Genomic DNA, 16,109 nt, shown 5'->3' with positions numbered 1-16,109 from the left:
CCCCAAACCCATGGTAATCCATTCAGTGTTTTTTAATCTGAGCTAAAGCAATGAAGCAAATGAAAGGCACTACTGCTGTACTATAAATGTGACTTAAAAAAACTTCTCATCAAATGTAAAGCTTCTGAATTTTTCTTTTTCAGTTTTCCGAGGTGCTTTTATACAGCCTGCAAACCAAAGCACAACATGATCACTTAGTCTCCCTCTTCTCTCAACATTTCCGATTAGAACCGGCAGCTGCTCTGACACACAATGGCCGACATGGGTGCAGCTGCTGTCCCCCCCCTTCCTTCACTGGCATGCCCTCTGACCTTCAGCTAGAGCAGTATATATAGCTGAGGGAGATGAGCGGCAGGTCCCTGGCAGCCAAAATGAAGTCTGTGGTGTCTGTGTGCTGCTTGCTGTCTCTTCTGGCCTTGTCTGCTGCAGGTACGGTGGAGGGTTGAAGCTGGGATTTTGTGAAAATGTCTAAGTTTTGTAAAACCGCTTGATGGGTGTGTAATTCAAGCAGGTGTTATGTTTGAAATGGACCAGCTGATCCAATACATTTAGATGGCTGTAGGTATATTTCGCCTGTGTCTTTAAGCATGTGGGTTTTTGCACATCTTGCTGGAAACTGAAATGATAACGAACAACAAATGGAAATTTTAAATATTTTTTAATAGTCTTTATTTATTATTATCATGATTTGAGCCAGACAACTATAATGGGGTCACTGCTAACTGAATGCATTCTCAGGTTTGACTTTTAGGTGTGTACTATATGCTTCTGTGGTGCAGTGCAGAATTTTTGGTTGTGTAAGTGGAAATGTCAGGGCTGACTCCAGCTGATGGAAACTGTCCTGCCTGCTGCTTATTCTCTGTGCCCTCCAGAGGAACACAGTGACAGCACTGACAGAGTAACTTGGACATACTCCAAAGAATCACATTCTCTTCTGCATCCAAAGTAAACGCAGTGATTGAAAATGCAAATATAAATCATCTGCATTAACAGCACCGTCTGGTGCCCGAGTAAGGATTTAGGTTAGCTTAAATTTTGCTTGCTCTCCTTACAGATATAGGCATGACACTTAATCAAACTTATTGCGAAAGTTGTTTCAGAACGTTATAGTTGTTTTAAATTGATTTCTTTACTAAAGTTGAGGCCAGGAACACCCTTGTCTGCCCTTGCATTGCTTCACTTTGGCCCCTACAAGCTGCTGTAGTCAGGTGTCACAAAGTCGTCATCAGATACTGTAGTCACCAAAGCCGGGGATCAGTATATCTCTCTTTCAGAAATGCTCACATATTTGCGCTGTGTGAATAGTCACATACAGTGACTCACTCATCATAAAGTCATACATGAGCACAGACAGTCAGTACTTCATTTAATGTCTCAATAAAGCTTCACCACTCCCACTCTGCAGAGCCGCTAATCTGTCATTCCAGTCGGCGCTGTCCAGTCAGGATGTTCCTTCTAAAACAGGCGCGAGAAGCTCGGCACAGGGAATATAAGACCTGAGCCGAGAAGCCCAACAGTTGGGCTGTTTAAAATTACATAATGGGGCATTAAAAGTCGAGGTGAATGAAAATAAACTGTGGTGATAGAGTTGCTAACAGAAAGCACGCTGTCTTTGGAGGGTTAAATGATTGTATTTAATTAACTGTTTAAAGATGATGCTAAATGATGTATTTAAGTACTTGTTAACTGCTGGTGGCCTTCTAGCATATAAGATGGCATTTGCCAATGTCAGGAGTCGAATGAAGAAGAACAAAAGAAAAACACACATATCGACCCAAAATTTAACAGTCCTTCCATCCTGTATGCGAATAACTGTGGTTGTTATGCTCAAAGTGCAATACATAGCTGCATGTCATTGATCTCACCACTGACGCTTTTATTGTTCTTGGTCTTTAAAAAGAGCTTTGTGCAGTTGCACACTGTTGCAGGGGCTGCGTGTAATAGTGCAGCACAGATGCAGGCCTGCCTCATGAGAATCACATGGAGAAGAAGAGCGTCACACTTCCTGAAAATAGGAGTGGAATTATCCCTCCTTCTTTTCACCCTCTGACTCATTGTGTCACTATTTCTGTCTCAAAGTTGTACCATCCAGCACCCAGGCACCTGTCCCACTCTATCCCCACAACACCACGGTCTCCCCAGGCTCCACGGCAGCAGCCGGCGGTGCAGGGATTAGGAGCACATTGCTCCTTGATTTTGATAGCTTTACAAACTGAATCATTATCTATTAAATTATTGTTTTTAATATACTAATATCACAATAGCACATTAGCTTGCTAAGATTAACACAAAAGAAGCTTTATTTCTAAATCCAATATATTTTGTTCTGGGCCACTGATCACTGTATTCATGACCTTAGTAAGGCTCCAGTCACAAAGACCATTCTTTATATTTGTGTGGCTAACCATCAGTATCCAAAGAAAAGACCATTTGGGGAGTGGTTGCCAGAGGTTCCTGGCAATCACATGGTGAAAATTGCAAAACCTCCTTGCGATTGCTCTTGTCTGTAGCAGGTTTCCGCAGTGAGCTTCCATGAAAGACGCTAGTTTGTCTTGCAAGCAAGTGGTAGTGAAACTGTAAAAAGCGTTATACAAACTGGAAATGGAGACCATTTGCTTTCAAAGTAAAAGTTGACCCTTTTAAAACGTCTAGCCTATATTACTAAGGCACAACTTTTACTTGAAGGTGAATATTCTCTATTTCAAGTTTGCATCGCGCTTATTGAAGTTTTGCTACCACCCAGCTAGTAGTTAGTAGGTGTTTGCAGACCAGCCAGCATCGCCTACAAGCAATCTGCTAGCAGCCAAAGCAATCACAAGGAAGGGTTTTTTTTTTTCATTTTGTTTGTGACTGGTTTCTGTACATTTTTCTCTATCAGATGGTCGCCAGCTGGTCTGTGAGACTGAGGCCACCTTTGCTGATGAGTTTATGGTCGGAAATCTTTTTTATTTTTTTCATGATGCTCACTTTTTATCTAAAGTAAAATAAATACAAAAACAGTAACTTTTAGCTCATAGCTACCCTGTACATCAGGGGTGGGCAACTCCAGGCCTCGAGGGCCAGTATCCTGCAGGTTTTAGACATCACCCTGGATCAACACACCTGAATCAAATGATTAGTTCATTACCAGGCCTCTGGAGAACTTCAAGACATGTTGAGGAGGTCATTTAGCCATTTAAATCAGCTGTGTTGGATCAAGGACACACCTAAAACCTGCAGGACACCAGCCCTCGAGGCCTGGAGTTGCCCGCCCCTGCTGTACATCAAGTGTATATGAGTAGGTGATGCAACCCTTGCTCGTCAAGCCTGGTTTCAGAAACTGAATCAAAATGATGAGTTTGAGGTTTCAGCAGAGGACTTCACAAACCCATGGGTATCATAAAAGTGGCTACATCCATCTAATATGTACAGCAGACCAGCAGCAGACCCTTATTACCGTTCTCACAGCTATGCTGTAAAAAATGCTATAAAAATGAGAAAAACACTTATTTTGGTTTCTTCTAAATGTTTTTTTTTACATTGGAAAGCTGTGTCTCTGAAAGCACAGGGGATTATTTTCACACATACTATGTCTCATATAGTTTTTTCCTTTCACACTGGCATGTCATTCCCATTTTTAATTATGTTAACTTTAATTTAATTTGGCCACTGCTGGCAACTAGCACAGCAGAAAATGATCTCCCTGCTTGATGTGATCTTGAGACCAGCAGTTTCGAGAATAGCGTGTGCATAAAGTTCAGACAGCGTCGCTGCAGTGTTTGCAAGTTTAAAAACGACATGTAAATACCAGGTTCTTTAAACATGCACTTTCAGCAGTTAGTGTGATAAAGAGCCTTCCACTAAATCAGCATATCAAGGATTTCAAATAAATGTTTGGTACATACGCTTGGATAATTGATCAGATGACAAAAACAGCGGATATTTAATCTGTTTTGTATTACATAATTAGTGAATGATCTTTAAACAATGACCTTGGTGTGAAATGTCATTTAACTCTGGATACCTTCATTCAGTAACTGAACTCAGGATTGCAGCGCCTGCTGCTGTTCATGTTACTATGCAGACAATGCTGTAACAACATGTCTATGGACAGCATCCAGACCTCCCCCAAGCTTGATCAGAATCTCTGAACCAAACACCCTCCTCACTTTTCCTCTCACTAATCCCCTCTCTTTGAGTCACTCATTTGCTGACACCCATTGTGCACTTAAGTGTGGCCAAGATGTGTTTTATTAGCCTTGTTACACCAAAAATGCCAGAGTCTGGACAAGCATGACTTAGCCTCCTTCAGTAACAGCGAGGAAGCATCTTAATGCTGTCTCTCTGATGCTAATTATGCTCAGAAAGTGTGATAAAGTCACTAGACTCTTCTGCTTCGAAAGGAATTATTTGTGGGATTTTCAGTCTTTTTGTTGTTAGAGCTGAGGATTGGACAGGTTGTGCATTAAAGCCATGTTTAGCGATGGACCAGTGAAACAAATCTTGTTGTTTTCACTTGTATGAATGGACAGTTCCAGCACAAAGTGTCCAAAACATTTTAAATTATAACCTTTATAGTTCGTGAACAGTGAGGATCCTGTGGGATTAGAAACCTTCTCTGGTCACAGATGCTGACAGCAGCTCAGTAGGTGATAAGCTAATGACGCTTCCAAGAGGTGATAAGCAGCATCATGAGAATAAAGTTGATGTGTGGTGTTTGATTCAAGGCCTTAAAATAGGGTAAAGAAAACATAAATCAAAGCTTAAAGTCCAAGTATACCTGACTAAGAGGGAGCTACTGGTTACTTTCACATCCACCTTTTAGACAGAAAGTAGCCGATATCTGCACTACTCTTTGCCCACAGAGACGAAATGGAAAGGCATTCGGTGTTGTATCTGCATTGATACTAACCTGATAGTTTGGCTCACTCAGCATCTGGATTTTCTTTCATGAACTAATCTTGGATGTGCACACCGATTCAGAGGTTTGGAACTAGCCAATCCTGATATAGCAAAACAGAGAAAGTTTCCTGTGTTGTGGATTTTATGCTGTTGTTACAGTTTTTCCCCCAGCAGCCTTTTAACTTGTCAAAACAGGAACAGTTTGGGTAATAATGATTTAATTTCATCAAGTGTCCCAGTAAGCCGTGACAGTGAAACTGAAATATAAAGCTTTAGATTGTGAGTCTAACCAAAGAAAGTTTATCGAGCAAAATAATTCATGCACTGGGTTAAATTAGTAGAATTTAAATACATTTATGTTGGAAGTATTTTGTGCAAAAATGTAAATGAAATGATCACAAATTACTTATCAGCGTAGGACAATCTAATAACCATGACAGCTGCCTGAGGCTATTAGTCTTCATCCATTACACTGACCCCATCGTGTAACATGAACCACAGACATGTATTTAACTCCCTCACATCACACGTTGTACCACTGTGCATTCCTCCTCACACGCAGTTATAATTAAACAGAGGTCGTGGCCTTGTGCTCTCTGGTCACTGTGGTAGTGAAGCGTATGTATGTAGTGTAATGTAGAGGGAGAAGCTTGTTTATAGGTATGATTGTTTAGAAGCCACGGTAACTGTACAATGCTGATGTCTGTCTACCTGAACGGGTGCAAGCAACTTGGTGTAGTCTCTGCTAATAATGTCATATTGACCTGTGAGAAACATTTAAACCATTTTATCATCAATCACTGAACAAATCTTTGGCTTTAAAGTTAAGAAAACATTATTTAGTGGGAAAAGGCAATGTGTGGGTTAAACAGCATGTTTCTTGGTATCTTCTACAGTTGCAAATAATCCTTATTTTTTTTATATACCTGGTCTTGCTGCAGCCTGTCAGGTTATCAGTTTTCTTCCACTGCCTAATCATCCAAACAGAAGATTTGAATGGCATACATCACAGTTTTTGATTCAGTACAAATCAAGTGATGCTTCTATTTGTCCTTATTAATGATAGTAAAATCAGGAAATAAAGGAACTTATTTATTCATTGACACTTTCGGCCAGAAATTTCATGTTAATTAAAAACACCAAGTGAGCAAAAATGTGTACCCTTACATGAATTCATTTCTGTTTGGCGTCCTCTGCCACTGTCCAGTGTTTGTAGCCTTAAATAGTCCATTCCTTCATTCCACCATTCAAGGAACTGAAATCTGAGTCAGAAATCCGAGAGGTGATAAACATGCGATCTGCTCTGTTCAAGCATCCTGATTGAATGCGGGTCGAACGCTGACGTAGCAAACAAGGGTGACTTGTCTGTAAATCTCTACTTGAAGTGAATTGCATAACAGTGATTTTTGACTATGAAATGTGAGGCATTTCATTGCATCTTTTTAAAGTCCGAGATGACAATGACTTCAAAAACAATCACTTCTCTTTCTTTACAAATTTTTTCTGTCAGAGATATATTTCAAAGGTTTCTGTCATGCTGAAAGGTAAACTTTTGTAAAATCATATTTCCCTCTCTTTTCAGATCTCCTGACAGACTCCTCTGTCCAAGATGAGGATCCTCGGATGCGTCTGAAACTCCAGCGGCCAGAGGGAGACCTCTTTTCCTGTGGCTGTGACACATCAGAGGAGCATTCCAGCCAGAGCTCCTCCAATGACACCCCAGCCCCAGAGAGGGCCGTGTGCCATCCCTGCAAAGCCCCATCGACTGCAGATGCTGAAAAAGATCCACCCTCCTCAGAGGATAAGGAGGAAGAAGAAGCACCACAAGATGATTCTTCCACTGAGGTGGCAGCAAGTGAAGAAGAAGATGAAGAAGAAGTGACATCAGATGAAGAAGCTGAGGAGACAGTAGATGATCCACCTATTCCTGAAAATGAGGAGGAGACTTTGGCTGTGGCTGAGGAAGACGAGGAAGAAGCCAAAAATGGAATATCCCAGGAGGAAGAAGAAGGGATTGAACCTAAGGATACTGATGGAGAAGATGCGGTTAAAGAGACTGAGGAATCAGAAGATGAAGACGTACAGGAAGAAACAGAGGAAGCTTCTGTAGAAATGAAAACTGTGGAAACAGTCCTGCAAGACGATACAGATGTGGAGGATGCAGCTGAGAGGGAGACGGTCGAAGTGACCGAATCAGAATCACAAGAGGAACCAGTGGTGGTTCCTGAAACCAACCCTGAGTCTGAAGAAATGGAGCCAGAACTGATAGAAGAACCAAAAACAGTATCAGCAGATAGTTTAGAAACTGAACCTGAACCAGAAGTCACTGCAGAGTCTCCGGCTGGAGTGATTTTAGAAAAGCAACAAGAGCCAGGAGTCACTCCACAGGTTCACCCAGAAGCTGTTACAGAGGAGATAACACCACAGTCGGTTGAGGAAGCAGGAGTGCAGGATGTAACTGAGGAAATTACAGTAGAGGCAGTGGAGGAGGTAACTCCAGAGGAGCCTTCACAGTCTAAATCCAAAGGTACAAAAACATGATGTCCCTAAGATTTGTATATCAGATGTATATGCTCAGCTTTTATATAAAATCTTTTTGTTTGGGGGAGTTTTTTGTAGAAGAGGAAGGTGACTTGTATGTTTTTGCTGAAACCAGAGCTAAATGTCTTGTCTTCATTCTGACCTGCAAGTAGACTTGGAGGGATCATGTTACAGAAAATCTGTCCCCATCCAGCTGGTGCTTCTGTGATTAAGGAAGCATGTCATTATCTGGTATCCGGGTGTTGACACCTACTATAAAAGAGGAAGGCAAAGTCCTAAAGGGATTCCAATCTCTTACTCTGATCCCACTTCATTAATTTGTTCATTCATCATGTTTGGTGGGGTGTATGCTGTCTGTTTTTTTAACCCTAAATAAAAAAGACCTGTTTCTTTGCCTGCTTGTAAATATTAGATGAGAACCCTGACAAAAATCTCATATTTTCAGACTAAATATGAAAGTGCAGCAAACTGGAAGAGAAACTGAACTCAATGCAAGCAACGCCATGTGGTTTTTAGACTTTGTTCGCTTGCAAGCATAAAACAAACATTATTTATGGTTTTAGTTAGTGGACCTTATGGATGATATTAGGGAGATTATTTTTTTATATAACCAGTGTAGCTGTATCTGTTTTCAGTCTTTGTGCTAAGCTGATCTTCTAGTCATTTCATAGCTGTAGCTTTTTAGCTTTCAGACCTAAAATTGTATGTAGATGGTGACTATAGGCATTGTGGTACCATCCATTGGTTTGTGGAGCAGTATTTTGAAGTTTTATGGCATCCATGTGACTTTTTGTGTCTTCTTTGGCACCAGTTTCTCAAGTGAAATCATGCACACAATAGTTGGGAGTTGCTGAAAGCACATTTTCTGTTCCCGCTTTGTTGCTGAAAGTCAGATAGTAGTTGGTGAGAGTTTTTGCAGATGTTGGTGTCTTCCCTGCATATTAACCGAAATTAGATTTTCTCCCACCGGGCAGGGAATATAAATTATTCCCACATGACCGATGGTTGCCAGATGGTCTGACTGGGACCTTATTCACTTAACCTTACAGGGTCACACATCTAAAATGGCAAACAAGTTACTCTTACATGGTTAGCAGTCACATGACTGTGATTGAATCTCACCCCTGGTCTCTCTCCTGTTGTCCTACTGCAACAAAGGCTAAAAAGCCAAAAAATATATATTTGAAAAATGTAAAAGTTTTACTTTTGTTACGAAGGGGTAAATTATCTACAAGACTAACATTTTTAACTCATTGTAAACACGTTCATTTCACTGTAAGTTGGCCTCTTTTCACATTGGCTCACTTTTGGAGGCAGACTCAAGTGGCCACTTAAGGACCTGCCATATTTGGCACTTGTGCTCTGGCTTCATTTTTCAGCCTCGGAGTCGCTTACTATGACATGCCTACTGATTTTCTCATCGAGCTTCTGACAAGAAGGAAATAAAAATTAAAAAATGAGTCCCTTAATTTAAAGAACGCCTCACTGGAACATTTCATGCTTACCCTTCGGAAATGTTCGGTGGAGCACTCAGAAAAGAATCTATTGATAAATGAAAACAACCCGAGCTTTGAGGAGATGAAAAGATTTTTTTTTTTTTTTTTTTTTACAAACGCAGTAATGTGCAATTTGCTTATTTGGCAGCTTATTGGTGTGTCGCAACTTTAATAAAGACATTGTGTTTTATGTTTTGTGTATATAAAATGTGCCTTATGACATAAATTCTGTTTGGTAATGAGATATTTGTGTCACTGGGCATTTAACTGAGACAGGTCATGAAATGACAGCAAAGGTCTATGGTATCCGGCTTCTCTCTTTCTTTTGTGCACATGCCAAATCCCCAGAATATGACACTGTGTGTAGTTAAAGAGGAATCAGAAACAATCTCTGGTACAGAAATAAACAGCCGGGAGTAGCTGTGGAAAGGAATAGACAGATAGATATATAACAGCATGACATAACAATTTAGGACATTTTACATTGAGTCCACGTTTGTTTTCCCACCATGTCAGCAGTTGTGTATATTTTTCACAGATAAAATCCGATTACTTGCTGTCACCGTGTGCCTGTTTTTCCATGTTAATTGTCACGTGTTAACCTAAACAGTTGGTTCTTCCGATTTAAATGCACAGAAGGAGAGACATTAAGCGTGGCACTGAGGAACCGTTCCCACATTGAGGATACGCTGCGACTGGCGTCTGCTGAACCATCAGAGTTCTCAGGTAAGGAAGGAACGGCGGCGGTTAAGAATCCCCCTCTTTAAAACTCCCATGAAACACATCCTCTCAATAAAAAGCTGGCTCTTCAGTGAGCGCATTTGCTACGCTGCACACTGTTTCAAACATCTTTCAGACTTTTGCTGCAGAAATAACGCCTGGAGTCATGTACTGAAAAAATGCAGGAGAATGTTTACAGCTACTTTGTCAGTGGAAAAGAAAAACAGATGCTTTTCTGCTTGCATATGAAAGGACGTTTGAAACAATTTTGGAGCTTTTTTTCTGCAGAAACTATTCTGGAAATTGCTTCCCGATGTCTGGGTCCTGAGGCCTTTATGTGAGCGTGTGTGTGTGTGTGTGTGTGTGTGTGTGTGTGTGTGTGTGTGTGTGTGTGTGTGTGTGTGTGTGCAGACATGTCTTAAGGGAAGGTGATTAATCAGTGAAAATGCCTAACTCTGTCCCCGGCACAAAAAGCCCCTCTGTTCTGTTGAGCTAGATTGTTTTGTTGCGGTGAGGCCAAAGAGCTGAGCAAAGCCAGCCCCTAATCACCTCAGATCCATTCAGTAAACTTTAAGAAGCCGATTCATCACATACAGCAGGAGCAATTGGTGTCGTCAGTAAGGGTAGTAAGAGCATTCGTAATGCTCTTTTACATAACCAACAGTCCAGGTTGTCTTTCCTTTACTCCCCTCCAGGTGCCGTGAAGACGCTGCTGAACATCTACCACAAGGCCGTCAAGCCAGTGGAGCAAGCCTTCAAGTACAATGAGCTCAGGCAGCATGAAGTCACAGGTGATTTAGCTTCCCATGGAGTTTAACTGCACTTACCAAAGCACTAACAGTTTGTCTGTACAGTCACAAACAGGTTTTACAGGTCCACATTAGCAACATGGGAAGAAACTGTTGGTCACGATCTCTTCACGTCTATTTTTAACTTCAGCAGCGGCCTCTTGTGTTATAAAGTTCACTCTTAATTGCAGGCCGTTAGAAATCAGAATTTCACATGCTTCCCTGTCACAGAAATACTGTTGCTGTGAATGTCAGTCAGAAGCCACAGTCCTGGTAACTTGTCAAAAGAAACACAAAACGTACGACACGACTTCAACACATTGCTTTTCCAGCCGTTTACTGTGGTGTGTAAAACCAAAGCAGCACACCCTACCCACATTCCTTTATCAGTTCACATGTACACAGTGCCTGGGTTTAATGAAATGGAACAGCACAGCAACACTGAAGTACAAATAAAGTCATAATTAAAAATGAATATGAAGCCAAGATGTGACATTGATCAAACCAGGCACACAGAGAAGCACAATAAGGACTCTGTCTGCTGAAATTTAAAGGGAACATTGTGTGGGCCAGGCGTACTGCAACTTTGTTCCATAGCACTTCAGGGCATGGAGTATTATTTATGCTAAGGAGCAGGATCAAGACTTCACGCTGTGCCATGTGATTCTGGGACACCTTGTGTTCCAGAATGGAAGTACACAATTACAATCAATTCAAAGGTAGTTTCATTTATTATTGTTATTATTATTTTTTACATTGGTGAGTATATATCACAAAGTGTACCATTAAGGTCTTTTATATTAAGAGATTCTATGCTTTGTTTTCTAAGTTTATATTCTGAGGGGAGAATAAATGTGCTTTGAATTAAATGTCCCCATTCATTTTGGTATTTCCTTTGTCCAACGGGAGGTTTTAATTTAAAGACAAGGACGCCACAAAAGAATAATCAGAGGGATTTACTTTAAGTGGTCACCTTCAAAACTTTCTAGCATTCTTGAAAGTCTTTGCTGACCTGGGTTGTTCTGAATTAAAGTGTCAGGGGTGCATACCCACTGTATACTGGCAAACCAAACAACCAGTGTGTGGTGTGGTGACATGAGCAGGATGGCTGCAGCTGTGGATTTACTGTTAACTCTTTCCCCCAAAAAGAGAACATTTGGTGACCTTTCCTGTACCCTTAGTGATGAGTTTTGACACTTCAACATATATCAATATATCAATATGTTTTCAAAGGGTGATGCTAGCGAGCTGTAAAGGCAGAGGTCACCCTCACTAGCTTCTGATGCACAGCCAGTCATTTTGTGCTGGAAGCAAGCCTGAAAAATGACAGAAACCTGGATTAGCTCTAGTAAGCACCCGAGAAAAAAACAGTAGTTAAACAGTAGTGTAGTTTAAGTTTTTCAAAAACAAAAAAGAGGAGGGTTTGATGTGTTTAATGACTTCTTTATCTATGTCTTTGTTCCTTTTTTCTTCATCCTTCTTTTTTTATGTCTGGCTCTCACATGCTCAGAGGGCGAGGTCACATCCAAGCCCATGGTTTTGTTTCTGGGACCCTGGAGCGTTGGCAAGTCCTCTATGATCAACTATCTGCTGGGTCTTCATGGCACCCCCCAGCAACTCTACACAGGTTCATACAGATAAAGCATGATTGTTAGTTTGTCAGTGACAGCTTCATCTTGACTTGTAGCTATAACGTAACAGTGTAAATAAACAGAATAGTATTAATAGTAATAATAATAGCTTGATGCACGCTCAATAATCCAGGTGAGGAAATCCCAGAAAGTGGATTATGTTGTCCTGGATGCGATGTTTTCAGTGGGACAAGAGTTTCAACACGTCCTCAGACTATATAACATATTATATATCATTTCATTATTAAGGAAGGTTCATTACCACTTTGGCCCGTATGACACAAATAAAACAACCCTGAATATCTGCCAAAAGTTTTATCCCTTCTTTTAAACATGTTAAAAACACATTTGTCTAGAAACATTTTACAAACAAGGCTCAAAGTTTAGTTAAACATTTAAACAATAGTTTATTTTTACAGTCATTAAACATTAGACAAGCATTTTGTTTTAGTACTAAAATTATATGTTGGAGTTATTTGGCATTAACAAATTCACAATTAAGTTATTATTACAAGTTAATTAATCAAATTAATAAAGCATTTCCTTTTCCATCATTTCGACAGGTGCTGAACCCACTACCTCCGAGTACACTGTCATAATGCACGGCGAGAAGTTTCGGAGTGTAGAGGGCATCGTCATGGCGGCAGATAGCTCGAGGCCTTTCTCGCCTCTAGAGAAGTTCGGCCAGAACTTTCTGGAGCGACTGGTCGGCATTGAGATGCCACACAAGCTGCTGGAGAGGGTCACCATAGTCGACACACCGGGCATCATTGAAAACCGAAAGCAGCAGGAAAGAGGTGATGGTCGCATTTCTTCTATTAGTGCATCAGTTGATGAAATATTTAATGTTTTTGTTCTAATTCTCTAATTAGACATGTAAAATTTAACTGCAGGCTGCTATTGCTGGGGTGATCCACCACAATGACATTTCCACACTGGTTTATAGAGAGAGTTGTGAGAGTGGATTAAATCAGTATACAGCACTATCGGATATCTACACACTAATAGGCTAGTAGTTTATTAAACCTATATTTTTGCTAGTTATTTGTTTTTTGTGATTTTTTTTTTACTAAGCCTTTCACAGAAAACAAAGAATAGCTGTTAATAAAAAGCATGCTGATTGGTTTATCTTCTGGATGCAATGAGAGGTTTCCTTGAAGCTTTCTGACTCTAAAACACACATAAATTGTCCTCTTTTTCCTTCAGGATACCCATACAATGAGGTGTGCCAGTGGTTCATCGATCGGGCTGATCTCATCTTCCTGGTCTTTGATCCTACTAAACTGGATGTGGGAGGTGAGCTGGAGATGCTCTTTCGGCAGATGAAGGGCCGTGAATCACAGATCCGCCTCATCCTCAACAAGGCAGACAGCCTCTCGACCCAGAACCTGATGAGGGTCTACGGAGCCCTGTTCTGGAGCATGGCACCGCTCATCAATGTCACCGAACCTCCTCGAGTGTACGTCAGCTCCTTCTGGCCTTACGCCTACGCTCCAGACACCAGCCGGGAGCTGTTTATGAAGGAGGAGATCTCGCTGCTGGAGGACCTCAACCAGGTGCAACTTCTACAGCAGTTTTTGTTGACTTATTCGTTTAATAAGCAGGATTAAACTGGAGTTAGCTTTCAGGTGGACGCCGGAGTAGAAGTGGGGGCTTTTGAAACACTGGAAGCAAAAAGTAGCAGCAAATCTTTTAAGTGAGAAGTGTGGCAGCACAGATGCAAAAGAATTACCGAAATACAGCTTAAACCAGTGTGATTACAGAGAGGAGGTTGTGTTTTACTGAGAGCAGTACATATGTGGAGAAGTAGTGGACTTATGTTGGGTATGAGCTTTCAGACTTTTTCAGAAGTCTACTTGTTGGTTCAGTACTACTGGACTTCATAATGGTATCATTGCAATCAAAGCACACGTTCATGCTAGTATTCTATAATTCATTGTTTCAGTTTGGTCCTTTTATCTGTTTTGTATCACCCACTCTCTCCCGTTTCTCTTCCTCCTCCCTTGCAGGTGATTGAAAATCAGATGGAGAACAAGATCGCATTCATTCGGCAGCACGCCATCCGTGTGCGCATCCACACTCTGCTGGTGGATCGCTACCTCCAGACCTACTACGATAAGCTGGGCTGGTTTGGTGACCCCCATGAGGTGTTCCAAGACATTGTCAATGACCCCGACAAGTATTACATCTTCAAGTCCATTCTGGCTAAGACCAATGTCAGCAAATTCGACCTGCCAGACAAGGAGGCCTACCAGGACTTCTTCGGGGTCAACCCGATTTCCAACTTCAAGCAGCTCTCCTATCACTGCAGCTGGACTGGAGGCTGCCTGCTGGAGAAGCTCGAGAGAGCCATTTCACACGAGCTCCCGGCTCTGCTCGGCAGCGTTAGCAAGAGGACAGATGCACCCGCCCCTGCGAAAGCTGCAACAACACCGCCGCCCCCCCTCCCTGGTACCTGCGAGGGCCCTGCATGTGAGGAGAAGCCCAAAAACCGCTGGAGGAGACAGTGAGATGGAGGAGAAGGGTGCAGGAGGAGGCAGATGGTGGCTGGGAAGACAGAGAAATGAGACGGGAAATGTACCACGAACTAGAGAAACTGGAAGACCCGAATCAGAAAGTACTTAAGTTTATTTATTAGTGCTTGTTTGTGTCTTTATGATGTACCAAGCAGACGGAATATTTAACCATGTGGTTTTCATTTATCTAATCGCTCGGTAATAACGGCTCTCTGGAATGAATTTAATACATTACATTACATACATTAATTTTTGCACATAACTTTTTAACTGCAGTTTTAATTTGAAGTATAAATAACTACACGTATGCCAACCTTTCTATCGGAAGCCACTGCTGTCTACAAGATGTGCCAACTGCCTCCATCATGACAGGCTCGTATAATCTCACAAGATATCTGAATGAAATCTGAGAGACATTCTATCTCACAGCTTTCAAGTTTGTATATTATTTATTGGCTCTGCTTTTCATCAGAGAAAATTCACTGGCAGTGACTCTACTCTTCCAACAATATTAAACGCTGCGTCTTTTGTGTGCAATGTCTGAAAATTCAGTGCGATCTGCTGTGCTGTGTTTTTATGGCCTCTCCTCACCTAGCCACCAGGTTAAATGTCCTAAAATCAGAATAATTTTATATTAGTACAACGGAAGAGGGAATGGTGCTCCTGTTGTGTTTTCAAATGTCCCTGTACCACATTTAGTTGTGATTCCACTACCCTACTGTAAACTGTACTGGACTCTGTATTTTACTATACAATGTTCATTATACAAACTGTTTTTATTTGAACATCTCTGGTGATTTTCTGTTTATCCAATGCAAAAAAAACTATAATAACACGTGGCCTTTTCAGCCATCCAAACTGATACTAGTGTTACCTCAACCACGGCTGCAGACCACATGGGCATTTCCTTTAAAGTGTAATCTTCTTCTCATTCTTATAGGCCTGTTTCTCATTGTCATTGTTTTGTGTGATTTCTTTTGAGTAAACACCAAAAATCAGGAATCGTGCCTGTTTCCTTTGTGAGCCTTCAAAGACATTACCGACGAAATCTCTCCCACTGAAACGATTTATAATTCATATCATTTGGTTGTTCGGCTGCAAAATTTAGAAGGCTTTGGGAATACACAAGGTAAAAAGCATCAGTTCTCGCAACATGCTGTTTTGGACTGTCAGTCGGAAGAAACTGCGGTCAGATTTATTCACATATATCCATCCAGATACAGGCTTTATGAATCCGAGGCATAGCTGAGCGTGTAGCAGCTGAGTGAGCTCACAGCAGCCCAAATCACAGCAAAATACAAACGCTAAGCTTTTTTATAAGCTGCTGGTTAATTATCCTTTGCAGTGAGTGAAGACAGACACCAGGTGGCGCTTCCATTCAATGTGTTAATTGAGTTCAAAGCACTGCATGGTGAAAAGAAAGCAATAGGTTGGATGTATTTTTATAAGCTGCCCGTTTTTTGCAGTTTGTTTAACAGCAGCACAAACTTGGTATAGACACAATTTTTATGCTTGCTCGTGGTTTGTCAGCAGCTT

At 41.2% G+C, this 16,109-nt stretch overlaps 1 protein-coding gene across 3 annotated transcripts; it reads left to right on the top strand.

The window, feature by feature from the left end:
- The first annotated feature begins 344 nt into the window (after positions 1–344).
- On the top strand, positions 345–15,575 carry srla (sarcalumenin a). Of its 3 annotated transcripts, none has more exons than XM_006790786.3 (8): positions 345–429; positions 6,464–7,408; positions 9,555–9,644; positions 10,334–10,429; positions 11,937–12,053; positions 12,621–12,854; positions 13,264–13,613; positions 14,067–15,575. In XM_006790786.3, exons 1-8 carry the CDS (start codon positions 345–347, stop codon positions 14,565–14,567), a joined length of 2,418 nt encoding a protein of 805 aa, XP_006790849.2. In that variant the 3' UTR covers positions 14,568–15,575. The 3 variants fall into 3 exon arrangements, with proteins under 3 accessions (XP_006790849.2, XP_006790848.3, XP_006790850.2); XM_006790785.3 differs by having other exon boundaries at positions 346–429; positions 9,558–9,644; XM_006790787.3 differs by lacking the exon at positions 9,555–9,644 and having other exon boundaries at positions 346–429.
- The last annotated feature ends 534 nt before the right edge of the window (positions 15,576–16,109 follow it).

The sequence above is a fragment of the Neolamprologus brichardi genome, chromosome 6 (genome assembly GCF_056152115.1).
Source record: "Neolamprologus brichardi isolate AB-2024 chromosome 6, ASM5615211v1, whole genome shotgun sequence".
Classification (NCBI taxonomy): domain Eukaryota; kingdom Metazoa; phylum Chordata; class Actinopteri; order Cichliformes; family Cichlidae; genus Neolamprologus; species Neolamprologus brichardi.
Note: the sequence above shows the minus strand (reverse complement) of the source record. Positions and strands in the feature narration are given on the sequence as shown.